General features: G+C 40.1%; 1 protein-coding gene across 1 annotated transcript; it reads right to left on the bottom strand.

Moving 5' to 3' along the window:
• Positions 1–206: 206 nt before the first annotated feature.
• On the bottom strand, positions 207–11,266 carry NUP43 (nucleoporin 43). The gene is made up of 8 exons (XM_053459967.1): positions 10,989–11,266; positions 5,857–5,979; positions 5,312–5,389; positions 5,050–5,221; positions 4,467–4,602; positions 3,893–4,044; positions 914–1,030; positions 207–817 (listed from the first exon to the last, which is right to left on the bottom strand). The coding sequence occupies exons 1-8, from the start codon at positions 11,106–11,108 to the stop codon at positions 588–590; spliced, it is 1,128 nt and encodes a 375-aa protein (XP_053315942.1). The 5' UTR covers positions 11,109–11,266; the 3' UTR covers positions 207–587.
• Positions 11,267–12,525: the final 1,259 nt, after the last annotated feature.

Genomic DNA, 12,525 nt, shown 5'->3' with positions numbered 1-12,525 from the left:
AAATATTTCTAGGGCTGCTTTTCTTTCCCACTCCAGCCTTGTCTGTACAGCATCTGCATTATTTTGACAATACTGTAGCTTGGTATGAAAACTAAAAAGTTGTGTTTTTCTAATGGTGCTAACTAAATGCTTTTGCTTTACAAAGCCAAAACTTCCACAGCATACCTATATGTCAAATTTACAATAAATAGATCCATTTCTGAGGCTTCTGTTGTACAAAACACAATGCTTTTAATTTTATGAAGAATTCAGACCAAAATTATAAATCAAAGTCCAATTAAACATTATATAAGCACTATTTTATCACTTAACAAAAACTGACGATTTATTTTAAATATAACTGGAACTAATAAAAAGGGAAAGTGGTGTTTTAGAAGGATATAAGGCTGTTGTTTTAACAATGTAACGTGAAACATGTTAACTTACCGAATTGCTTTATTTTGTGAATTACTTAAACCTGCAATATGATGCAAGGTAGCTCAGTATATTGTATGTGGTACAAGTGAGTATGATAAGATACACTTGAATGGATGCATTTCAGAAACGGTATGTCTGTCTTTGACCCAACTATGATATCAAGGGCCAGTTTATGAAAATAGATGCTTTGTTACATAGATGGCCTCTGTGTCTGTCCCACAGACTAAGCATTCTCCTAAAACATCCAGGCTGTTCACAGATAATGTTGGGCTGGGTAGCAGGTTGGTAATTTCTAAGTTGTTCTTTGTAGGGTCACTGCTGAGCCAAGGTGACATCAAGAACTGTCCACCATTCGAGGGTGCAACAGTACTACGGGACATAAGAGAAGAGTTTCTTCCACCTGTTGAGTTTCAGAAACATACACATTAGAGAGTGATTCATAGTTTACCTAAGTAACTTCATGAGAACAGAGGATCACTAATTTATGTATGCTCACCAAGGAATGAAGGCTTTTCTGTAACTTCAGCTGAGGCATCCCAATGCCACAAAGAACCATCTTCAGAGCAGGAAAACAAATGATCTGGCTTTGATGGATGGAAATGAACTTCCCACACTACAGAGGTACAGAGAGATTAAAATGACTAGCTTTTTAGTATGAGCTTCTTTTGCTACAGTTTATCTTTTCATGATTACCACAAGAGCAATTGTGATATACTAAATTGTATACTGCGAAAGTATGTCCTCAATAAGCCAGCAAAACCATTAGAACAAAATATTATATATATACACACATATACACACACAATATATATATATATATATTGTTCCTTAGCAGGTCTAAAAATACAACACATGACATATTACACTGTGTCATGATTTATGAAAAAAATAAAGCCAAAATGGAGAAGCCATGTGTGAAAAACCAAGTACACCCTTACTGCTTTATAGGAATAAAGATGCGAAGTATCAGACAGGTGCTTCTAATCAAATGCCCTTGATTAATTGATCATCAGCAAGTGTGGTCACCTCTATGAAAGCTGAAGTTTTAAAAGTTGCTGGAGCATTCATGTGTCAATGCAAAGGAGGAAATAAATCAGCAATGACCTTCGATAAGCAATTGTTGCTACCCATTAACCTAGGAAGGGTTATAATGCTATTTCCAAACAAGTCCATCATTCTACAGTTAGAAAGATTATTCAAAAGTAGAGATGCAGCTATATATTGATGGCCAAGACGTACTGGCCGAAAATAGCATTATCTGCAAAAGGCCGAAACAAAAAAACCCACCCAAAATAACCTGCCGCTTCCCTCGGTGTTGCTAAGCAGCGTCTCTTGCTCCGTCGAGGGGATACAGGAACCCAGCGGAGTCACGTGAATGCGTGTCACCTCACATGACTCCGCTCCGTTCTTGTTCCCCTGGGCAGGTCAAGAGAAGTTCAAACAGAATGTGAGCAACGCAGAGGGAGACAACGGCCCCTGCATAAGTCTGCGAGCGTTACCGGAAGATCTGCAGTTCAGGTAAGGGTGGGGGAGGGTGTGTAAATGAGTTTATGTGAATGAGAGAATGAATGTTTGTGATGAATAAATATGTATGTGATAGCATGGATGTATAAGTGGCAGGGGCAAGGGGCAGGGAGGCTGTAGGTTATGTGCATGTATTGGCTGCTTGTCCATGATAGGAGTGTCATTGCTATATTAAATATATATGATTACTAACAGCAATCACACTCCTATCATGCCCAGGAGCGTGACTGCTGTTAGTAATCATATATATTTATATTAAATAGAGCAATGCCACTCCTATCATGTACAAGCAGCCACAGTGACAAAAACAAGCAGAAATTACACTTCTATCATGTCCAGGTTCCAGGAGGAGTGTGACTGATGTTAGCAGTTGCTGTTAGGAATCACATTCCTATCATGCCCAGACAGCCAGTACATGCTGAACTCTGGGTATGATAGGAGTGTTAGGTTCATAAACATGAACCTTTATTGGAAGATCTAGATTGCTTCGGGGAGAGGATCACACTCCTATCAAGCCCAGGTTCCAGCATGTACAGGCTGCTGTACTAGCAGCTAACATCAGTCACACTCATATTATGCCCAGGCAACCAGTACATGCTGGACCCTGGGCATGATAGAAGTGTCATCCTACCCCACAAGCCTATCCCCACATTTCATATACATGGTGTCATTCAATCACACTGACTATCATGCCCAGGCAGCCATCACATGCTGGAATCAGATTCCAGCATAAACCGACTGCCTGGGCATTATAGGAGTTTAATTGCAGTTATTATTTATATAACACATTATATATATATATACACTGCTGTTTGAGTTTATTATTATTTGTTTTTTGTCCAATTTTAGTGTGTTACTTATATTTAATAAAAGTGTGTGTTTTTTTATTTTCTAAAGGGGGGGTCATTTTCAGGTTTCTGCCAAGTGCATCCTGAATTTTCTGTTTCGGTCCAGAATTTTCATTTCGGTGCATCCCTATTCAAAAGTGGAAAACATCAGACAGTTGCCAATCTTCCCATTAATGGACATCCCAAATTCACCCCAAGGTCAGACCGTGCAACACTCAAAGAAATTGCAAAAAAACAGAGGGTTACGCTGTAGACTTTACAGGCCTCAGCAGGTTAAATTTTATGACAGTATAATTAGAAAAATACTGAACAAGTATGGTTTGTTTGGAAGGGTTGCCAAGAGAAAGCATCTTCCCTCTAACAAGAACACAGCAGCACAGCTTAAGTTTAAGTTGCATCTGGACAAACCACAAGACTTCTGGAACAATGTCCTTTGGACCGAGATGAGACCAGTGGAGATGTTTGGCCATAATGCACAGCGACACACTTGATGAAAACCAAACACAGCATATCAGCATAAACACCTCATACCAACTGTCAAGCACGGTGGTGGAGGGGGGGATGATTTGGGGTTCTTTTGCAGCAACAGGACCGTCCAATCTTTGAGTTGACCATGAACTCTGTATACCAAAGTATTCTAGAGTCAAATCTGTCCAACAGCTAAAGCTTGGCTAAAATTCATTCATGCAACACGACGATGATCCAAAGCACACCAGCAAATCTACAACAAAATGGCTCATCGAGGCCTCATCCCAATTAAAATGCTCTGGCGAGACCTTAAGAGAGAGCTGTGTATAAACAAATGCCTGCGAACGACAATGAATTCAATCAACATTGTAAATAAGAGTGGGCCAAAATTCTTCCAGAATGATGTCAGATTCTCTATTCCGGCTTTATTTTTGTTGAAAAAATCATGACATGGTTATATTTCAGGTTGTATTTACCTAATTTTTAGACCTCCTATGGAACAGATGATTGTTTTGTCCGTAAAAACCATAGAGGATGTACTTTTTTTCACATGACATATACATCCATTGCAGTGTTATTTGCCACCATCACCATGCCATCTACTGTGGAAATGATGTTTCATGGATTAGACTTACTTTCTGCCTTGTGAGCATTCATCAAGGATATTGGCATTCGACTCTGACGGACATCCCATATACACAGCATACCATCTTGCCCGCCAGTTGCTACAATATGCTGCTGGCTAGGGTGTCTGTCTACACAGTGAAGTGGGATTCTGTCTCCTGTTCTGTTTAAGAAAAAGATTGAAAATGTAAAACACACAATAAATTTCTAATTTAAACAGATGACCACATTGTAAAATATTAAAGTAAAACCCCATGCACTAGCTTATGCTGAATGTTTTCTAAGTGAACACACCAAAGTAATGGTGCTGGCATATCAGTAGTTTTATCAAACAAGCAGATGAAATCAGCAAATCTACTGAAGATATATAGGTATATGCCTTTAAATTACTTTTACTTTGTCAAGGAAAGAGGGGTATCTTAAAGAATAGAGAAATATTTATTTTAAAAATCTTATTCCTCCAAGGCTGGGAGAGGAAACAATAAGACAGACACAAGAAGTTCACAACATTAGTTAATATTTAATCTGATATATAGAGTTTGGATATTTCACTTCATGCTTTTCTTTCACTAAATATGCACTCACACAGAGAAAATTTGGGTAGGGTCATTGCCTTGTTGTCTCAAATCCCACATCTTCAGCTGTCCTATTGAATTCACAGTAAGGATTTCAGTTGTACGGAGAAAGGTTACAGCATGCATAGTACTGCTGTCTGCATCATCTGAAACAAAGAGTGCCTTGCAATTAAAAAAAAAAAACAAAAAAAAAATATAAAAATAACCTAATTTAAGTTAACAGTCTGTCATAGTGGTGTCTGTTTCACCTCTCTTTTCAATTTCCTCTGGTATCAAACAGCATGTACTATAAGTAGAACATAAGTAATCTTGCATGTTTTGCCTGTATTGTGATCTCCTCTATTAGTTAACATCCCTGGATGAAAAGGAAATATATTAACTATAACAGATTCTTTATAACTAAATCATTTTCTGCCTCTTGCTCCATAACAACCAAGTGTATTAAGTGCAATAACTCCACAATACTTTTATCCATGTGACTATATGGGTGGCATTCCCTGCTCAAACATCCCCTTGAGCTGATTTTTATGGAACATACACACACATACACACAAACATCCTGGAACACTGCTTCATTTTTTTAAATAACTTACCAATGGTCCTCACTATATCTTTGCTATCTGCTCTGAAAAAGTTTATACGACCATCTTCTCCAACAGAAACAATTTCTGGACTGCTGCAAACAATACCGGTACAGGGAGCTGCTGAGCCTTCTGATCCCACATGATGGTGAGCTCGTACCCATTTCTGTTTTTCTGATAATGTCTTAAGGAATACGGCATTAAGAATATATATTGTTATTACATTTATACATACACAAACACAGGCTAAATCATCATGTTACTTTATTATTACCTGATTGTTTTGATGGTGACGAAAGATTGTGACACTTCCCGTTGACGAAGCAGTTACAACCCTCTCCTGATCTAAATACTAAAATATTAATAGGAAAATAAATGCATTATTCACCAGGCTAACATATTTTCTAGCTATTAATGAACACAAAAAATAGCTTTTATATTGATTTAATGCATGTTTAAGTTTAATTGAGCAGATCCTTCCTGTTTCTTTAAGTCACAATTATGATGTTTTGTCTTTTTACCAGTAGAGATCTTTGGGATATGATGGCACTATATGAAATAATATTGTACCTGTTTTTGGCTCCTAAAAATATTGTCGGCTCTAATTTATAAAAATGTGTCAATCGCAAAAAGGTTACAATGTCTTATGTCTAATACCATACAGTCTGCACACAAATGGTTGGAAAGCCAGTAGTCCTTACAGCAAAGTTGGATGAACTTAAGGAGCATTATAAGCCACATATTTCACAAATGCTTAAATGGCATGATGGTTGTGAAACAGTTATTTAAGAGTATACATCCCATAAATAAAACAGATACCTGTAAATCTAGCACATCACCACTGTGTCGGATATCACAAAGCAATTTGGGCTCTCCTTGATAGTCATCATCCAGATTTATTGCTCCAAAATCCCCCGTGGTCCAAACAGATACTTTGTTTTCCTGTAGAAACCAAATGAAAAGTTGAAGCAATCACAAGTTAACATATTATGTGTAAAAGTCAATATGTGCGTAGATTCTCAAATTCCATGAATGCACTGAATATCTTCAAAGTATTGAGCAACATGCACTTGAACCTATCACCTTAAAAGATGTTTTTTCTTAAAAAAGGAGGAATGTCTCATGTTGTTACAATTAATAAAAGGTCTCCAGATAAGCAACAGATATCCTAACATTATTTTATTAATCTGGGAAAACGTTTGCCATAAAAAAAAAAAAAAAAAAGTATAAATAGACGTACAGATTAATAACACGACTGCCCCTAAAGTTTTTACTTGCACATTGTATAAAAGGTCGATTTAGGAGTTTTATTTGGTGCAAGTCCTGTCCTTTTTACTGCTTACACAGGAGCTCATCACTAGATCTTTTTCAATTTTCCTTGTTGAAGAAAAGAGCAGCCATGCTATGTGAGGGAAGGTCTTTAAAGTGGGTTTTAATTATTTTAAATATGCTAATTGGGCAGGAAAGGGCAGTAAGTACCACTACGTACAACTAAGGGTTAACTAAGGGATAATATGTGTTCTAAAGGGTTAAAATGCATTCTACATTTTAAACTTATCTTAAGAATCTGCAGTTCTCTACTACCTCATCCTTGGGCTGACAGTTCTCGTCACTGATTGGCTGCTTGAAATTGCCAGAGCCAGGAAAGCGCTCCCACTGAATACCTAATTTATATAGATTTTCCATACTTTCCCAGCACTTATAGGGAACATACATTCGTAGAATGTTTATGCTTATGGCTTAACGAGTTTGGGGGCTGTGAACAGGGGCAGGGGGGATATACTATTCAGATGTTGTGTTAGGGCAATGGGATGTAAGGGTTTTTTCTTTTTTATAATTATCTTTTTTTTTATTTCATTTTTTTGTGTTTTAAAAAAAAAAAAAGAAAAAAAAGGTTAGAGGTTAGAGGTCCTCTTAGGGACCTCTTGAACATTTTATTAATGCCAGTGATGTCAGAATGAGCTCACTTTATTGCTATGCTGGCTTCTGCTGTCGGGGGGGGGGGGAGTCCAGGCTGTCAAGAAGGGCAGGACGTACCATAGGGGATTCTTGGGATGCGTTTTTTGGACGTAACGGTACGTCCTTTGGGCACTGAAAGGGTTAAAGTGCATACAATTGCTGGAGTGTCCCTTTAATGACATGTTATCTTGTATTACTCAGAAGCATAGGCTGAGTAATGGTGAAGCAAATGTGGATCCAAGTAGTTCAACAAATCTTTGGTTTACCTGGAAACACCACTTTACCAGCTGTATGTAAGCTGTAAACCCATGCCAGCTCATCTTAGATTGTTAAAAAAAATTGTCAGCTGAGCTCCCACTGAAATTGTTTTTGTGGCAATGTGCATACATTAAGATGGGCTCCATGCAATATGGACTCATATATAGGCACTGGAGTGACCTTTAACCCCTTAAGGACAATGGTCGGTCCCCAAACCCATTGAAAATAATGCATTTTGAGCCTGTACATGTACGGGCTTTGGGTTAAAGGCCTGCATAGGGCTGGTCAACTTATATTGCCTTGTAAACTCATACATTTGAAACTCTGCGTCAATGTAGTAAACACATTTAGACAGTGATCACACCCATCCATACACAAGTGCAACAACGTGCTCTCTCAGAAAGTTATGGAATTTGCTGCACACCAATGGATACTTATCAAGAATATAATTGGATCCAAAATGCCAAGTCTGTTGCAAACAAATGTAATGGTGAAGATAAAAATGAGATCAGACCAATGACCATAACAATCTTTGACTTAAAGGGGTGACCATATGGCTTTGTTGACCTTATAAATTACCATACCAGGAGGCTGCAAGTAAATGCTCGTGAAATTATATCCTTACTCGCGCATGTCCTTAAAGTGAATGTTGTTAAAGTGAGGAAAACCTGTAGTAGATGCCTGCTCTTTTTAGTCATTTGCATATTCTCAGTCCTACATTTTTCAATAAGTTTATATTTTGATTCACATGCGTAAATATTAGGACTATTTTCCTGCTTTAAACATTTTGACTAAACACCACAGACCACTAATTTAGGCTACAGATGACAGAGCACAATAAAGTAAAGCTTTTAGAATGCATCTGTTTATATGTTGGCCTCTCTGAATTGCTTTAAAAAAAAAAAAGAAAGTCATTTTTAGTATAATCTTGGTTATAGCAATAACCAGGTGTGGTGGTTCTTGGACAAAACATACTTGATTGCTTTAGCATGTAAAATAAAATAAGCCTTATTAGACTTGACATTTTCTTGTTTACTTACATGAAAATACAGAAATGTTTAACCCCTTCAGTACCAAATGTTATTAGTATCCTACGTACCACATGTTTTTGGCCATTATTCCATGTGTGGGCTTAGTTAAGATTCTTCTTTTCCATGTTTGATGTACCCACACAAATTACAAATTCAAATACAGCGCTTTAATTTGAAACATGCAAAACTTTTTTTTTTTAATTATTATTATTTCTATTTTGTACCCCTTTAATATTTCTGCATTGCTCGTGTTCAGCTGTTTTGTCCTCTCCTATTCAGTGAACCCACACAAGTTATATGTTGTTTTTCTTAGGGCAAGAAGGGCTTTTTTCAGATACCATTTTTTGACCATATCTAAAATTTCCTATAAAATAATAATAAAATATCCAGAAAATTGTGAAAAAAAAAAGCACTTTATGGGCGTGGTTCAGATGATGCAAGAAAAAAAGATCCACTGTCCAGCAGCAGAAGTCTTCTCCAAGGATATATTCTTTCAATGCGTTTCACCGGATAACTGGCTTCCTCAGGAGATATCTAATTGTTCTTCAAACTTGCCCATATATAACAAATAGCAGCTCCGTATCAAGACTTGCATAGAGATCACAGTGTCTGATCAGTGCCTCATCAGAGTGATAGACAGTCCCTGCAGGGGATATCCTATCCTTCGATGACCTTCCGGGTGATGTCAGCAGTCCAGGGAATGCCCGATTGTGCAAATCGGTCATTTAAGACTGTGACAGTTTACCGGCGTTCGCGGCAGCTGCTACAGGCGATGGCGAAGCAGAAAGCCGATGCTGCCTTCTGCTGACAGAGGGGAGCCCAGGCTGTCAAACGACAACCTGATCTCCCGTGTAGCGGCAGTGATGTGTACCTGCAGCAATAGGGGACTGAAGGGGTTAATGTTAATAATTATATTAATTAAATATTAACTCCTGCAATGCTGCAATCTTAACAGAGCGATCAGGCAGCAGGGGAGGGTTGGGGCTGGTCTCCACACTCATGTGGAGACCGAAGAAACCTTGGTCCCTGTCCCTGAAGCTGCCTCTGGCGGCAGAGACACAATCGCCGGTGAACCAGCGATTGCAAGGAGGAGCCTCTTGGATCATTCCTGTAGGAGTGATCTAAGAGCTTTGCAACAACAGAGCCCCCTACAAAAACGGGCATTGAAGGGGTTAACACTACACTGACGCACTCACGGAGCAGGGGAATGTTGTGGCAGGTTCCCGCACAGAGCAAACAGAGAGGGAAGCAGCGGCCCCTGTGGAAGTCTGCGAGCAGCAATGAGTACCTGAATGAGGGAATATTTGTGAATGAGTATCTGTGGATAAGGGAATGAATGAGTATCTGTGAATGAGTGAATGTGTGTGTGTGATAGGCACAGGGAGGCTGCCTGAGGCAAAGATGCCACAGCGAGGCTGCCTGAGGCAAAGATGCCACAGGGAGGCTGCCTGAGGCAAAGATGCCACAGGGAGGCTGTTTGAGGTCGAAGATGGCAAGTCCTATGCTTTCGGTCTGGGTGCCAGGGCAATATGCAAGGGTGTGGGGGTATTAATTCACAAGGCGGTGCTGGCTGGGGGCATGGCATAAATCAATACTAAAGGCTGGGTGGTGGGATAAATATACAATGTGGGGCTAATTTTTAAGTTGATAATTTTGTATGGCCTGCAAATTATGTTATAAATATCCAAATGGTCCTTGGCAGAAAAAAGTTCCCCAGCCCTGGCATCAGTGATAGCATTGGGTTCCTATTCGTGGAGAGTAATTGTGTTAGGTACGGTAAGATTCTAGGCTTAGAGTTAGTGTTTGGCGTGAGCAATAAGGATGGTGATCAGATCAGACTACTGATGTGGGAGACTGAGCAATGATAAGTGACCTAAAGGTTCAATTAGTGGTCTCATAGCATTTTGTTAATTTTTTTCCCTTGGATGACCTCCCCCCTATGACAGTTGTCACAGGCACAATGATCAGGTCACTTCTATTAGTAAGATGTGATGTGATCTGATCATTATCAGCATGCTTCCAATTGGCTCTGCAACAGTTTGAACTGCAGCAGTCTGACCTAGAAGCATTTTTGACTTCCAGGTAAGTACTGTTAAAGAGTTGTTTTTTGCTCTTTCAATGCTGGTGTCCCTTAAATGTTCCATTTGCAGCACTGAATGGGTTATAGCAATCATTCTCATGGAGCGTGCATGCAGCAGGGAGGGTCAGGGCTGGTCCCCACATGAAGAAACTCAGAGTCTGCCCATGGCTCCTGGAACGGGATTGTGGCGTTAAGCCTTGCATGATCGCTCCAATTGGAGCAATCAAAGGTTTACTGCTGCAGGTCTGCCTGGACTTCACAGCTGACAGCAGCCCTGCCACGATCACCACATTGTTTACCCACAACGTACCAGGTATGCCACTGATCCTCTAAGGACATTTCTTCATGTCATACCTCGTACGTCATTCTTCAGAAAGGGGTTATAGAACTATTTCTGGGAAGAGTCTGAATTGTTTGTGTATTTTATGTACTACGCTTTTCTTGTTCGGTATAACGCGGTATTATCTACATTTCGTTAAGATAGCAGAACTAAATTGGTTCAGGGACACACAACTTGCAATGATTTATACAGCTTAAAACTCCACATGTTGTGCAGTTCAAAGCGACACACGTGCTCCCGTGGAAACTGGTTAGTGACCCAAGTAGTAGTTTGCACCCCTCACCTCATTATCCCAGGAGCCAGCGGCGAAGACATCTGGCTGTTGCAGTGAGGAGGCCGATACCGGCCGCCAGCGGGTCTTGCTTATTTTCTGTGACACGAATTTTGCGAACATGTCCTCCATAGTTTCGCAAACCGACAAATAAGCCTTTGACGTTACAATAAACACGAGCGAAACGAGGAACAAACAGAAAGTGGTAAAACCGGAAAGAGACGCGATATGAATTACTATACCGATATGGAAACGAAACCGCCAATTTTTTGTGTGTGTTAGTTAATGAATGGCTGTTCGTGGCCCAGCATACAAGGGTCTCATTTCATTGGCGTGAATCTGCTTCCGCCCCATTGCCTAGAATAGGAATACACTCTATCGTGTCGCATGCTGGAGGTGCTCGGCCATTTTGTTGGTTTTCAGTTTCACGGTGTAGATAATACCGCGTTATACCGAACAAGAAAAGCGTAGTACGTAAAATACACAAACAATTCAGACACTGTCTTGAGCATCTTGAATATTGAAACCCATTTTTGTCTCTCATTTCGTACCCTATTTTTTTTCTTTTTTAAATTTTTTTCTGCAATTTGTTTTCTGGGAAAACATAGGCAATTTATGGTCAATGACAACCCAATGCACCCATATGTATATTTTTCAACATATGAAAGTAATCTAACCAGATCTAACCTGTTACTTCTATTTTTGGGCCAACTCTCTTTACAGTATAATTGTGCACTTTTTCATTCACAGGTGTATATATATTGCCTTGATTGTCACAGTCACACAATCTTTTATACAGTAATTCGGTTTGTACTTTTTCCCACCATTTACCGTATTTATCGGCGTATAACACGCACTTTTTTAACTAAAATATGTAGCTGAAAACCTACCTGCGTGTTATACGCCGATAAATCCTAGAGCCAGTGGCGGAACTACCGGGGTCGCAACTGCGACCGGGCCCTGGAGTTCTGCCAGTCAGGTGGGCCCAAGGGGTGCCGAGCGGTTGCTGAAGACGACCGCTCGGCAACTCTCGGGCCCCCCTGACTGACAGAAATCCAGGACTCCTCTGCTGGCCGCCGCCTGCCTCAGCCTCAGCAGCAGCAGCCGCCGCCTGCCTCAGCCTCAGCGCTTCAACTCCTGTGTTGGAAGCGTGAGGCGTTTGTCTCGGGTGCCGGCGCTCAGCAGTGAAGCGCCGGCACCCGAGACAAACGCCTCACGCTTCCAACACAGGAGTTGAAGGTAAGTGACCGGGGTGGGGTTAGGGAGAGAGAGGGGAGATCCTGAGAAGGGGGGTTAGGGTGTGTGTGTCTTACTGTGTGTGTGTCTTACTGTGTGTGTGTGTGGTTTCCCAGATAGCAGTGATTCTGATGAAGTTTTTTTTGTTCAGTTTTTTTGTTCGAAAATGGGGGTGCGTGTTATACACCAGTGCGTGTTATACGCCGATAAATACGGTATGTGCCTGTGTATGATGGGTGCAAGGTGTGCTTATTAACGGTTTATTTTTTAATTGCATATACCGGTATATGTCTTTGTCTTCTTTATTTTATGT

The sequence above is a fragment of the Spea bombifrons genome, chromosome 3 (genome assembly GCF_027358695.1).
Source record: "Spea bombifrons isolate aSpeBom1 chromosome 3, aSpeBom1.2.pri, whole genome shotgun sequence".
In the NCBI taxonomy this organism is placed as follows: domain Eukaryota; kingdom Metazoa; phylum Chordata; class Amphibia; order Anura; family Pelobatidae; genus Spea; species Spea bombifrons.
The sequence above is the reverse complement of the archived record's forward strand: the minus strand, read 5'-3'. Positions and strand labels throughout refer to the sequence as shown.

Bases quoted from the DNA above. Each gene is read 5' to 3' on its own strand.
- NUP43 (XM_053459967.1), bottom strand. From the start codon at position 11,108: ATGGAGGACATGTTCGCAAAATTCGTGTCACAGAAAATAAGCAAGACC. The intron at 1,031-3,892 runs GTAAGTCTAATC...GTACCTCTGTAG, and splicing joins GAATGCTCACAAGGCAGAAA to TGTGGGAAGTTCATTTCCAT. The intron at 818-913 runs GTGAGCATACAT...GAAACTCAACAG, and splicing joins AGAAAAGCCTTCATTCCTTG to GTGGAAGAAACTCTTCTCTT.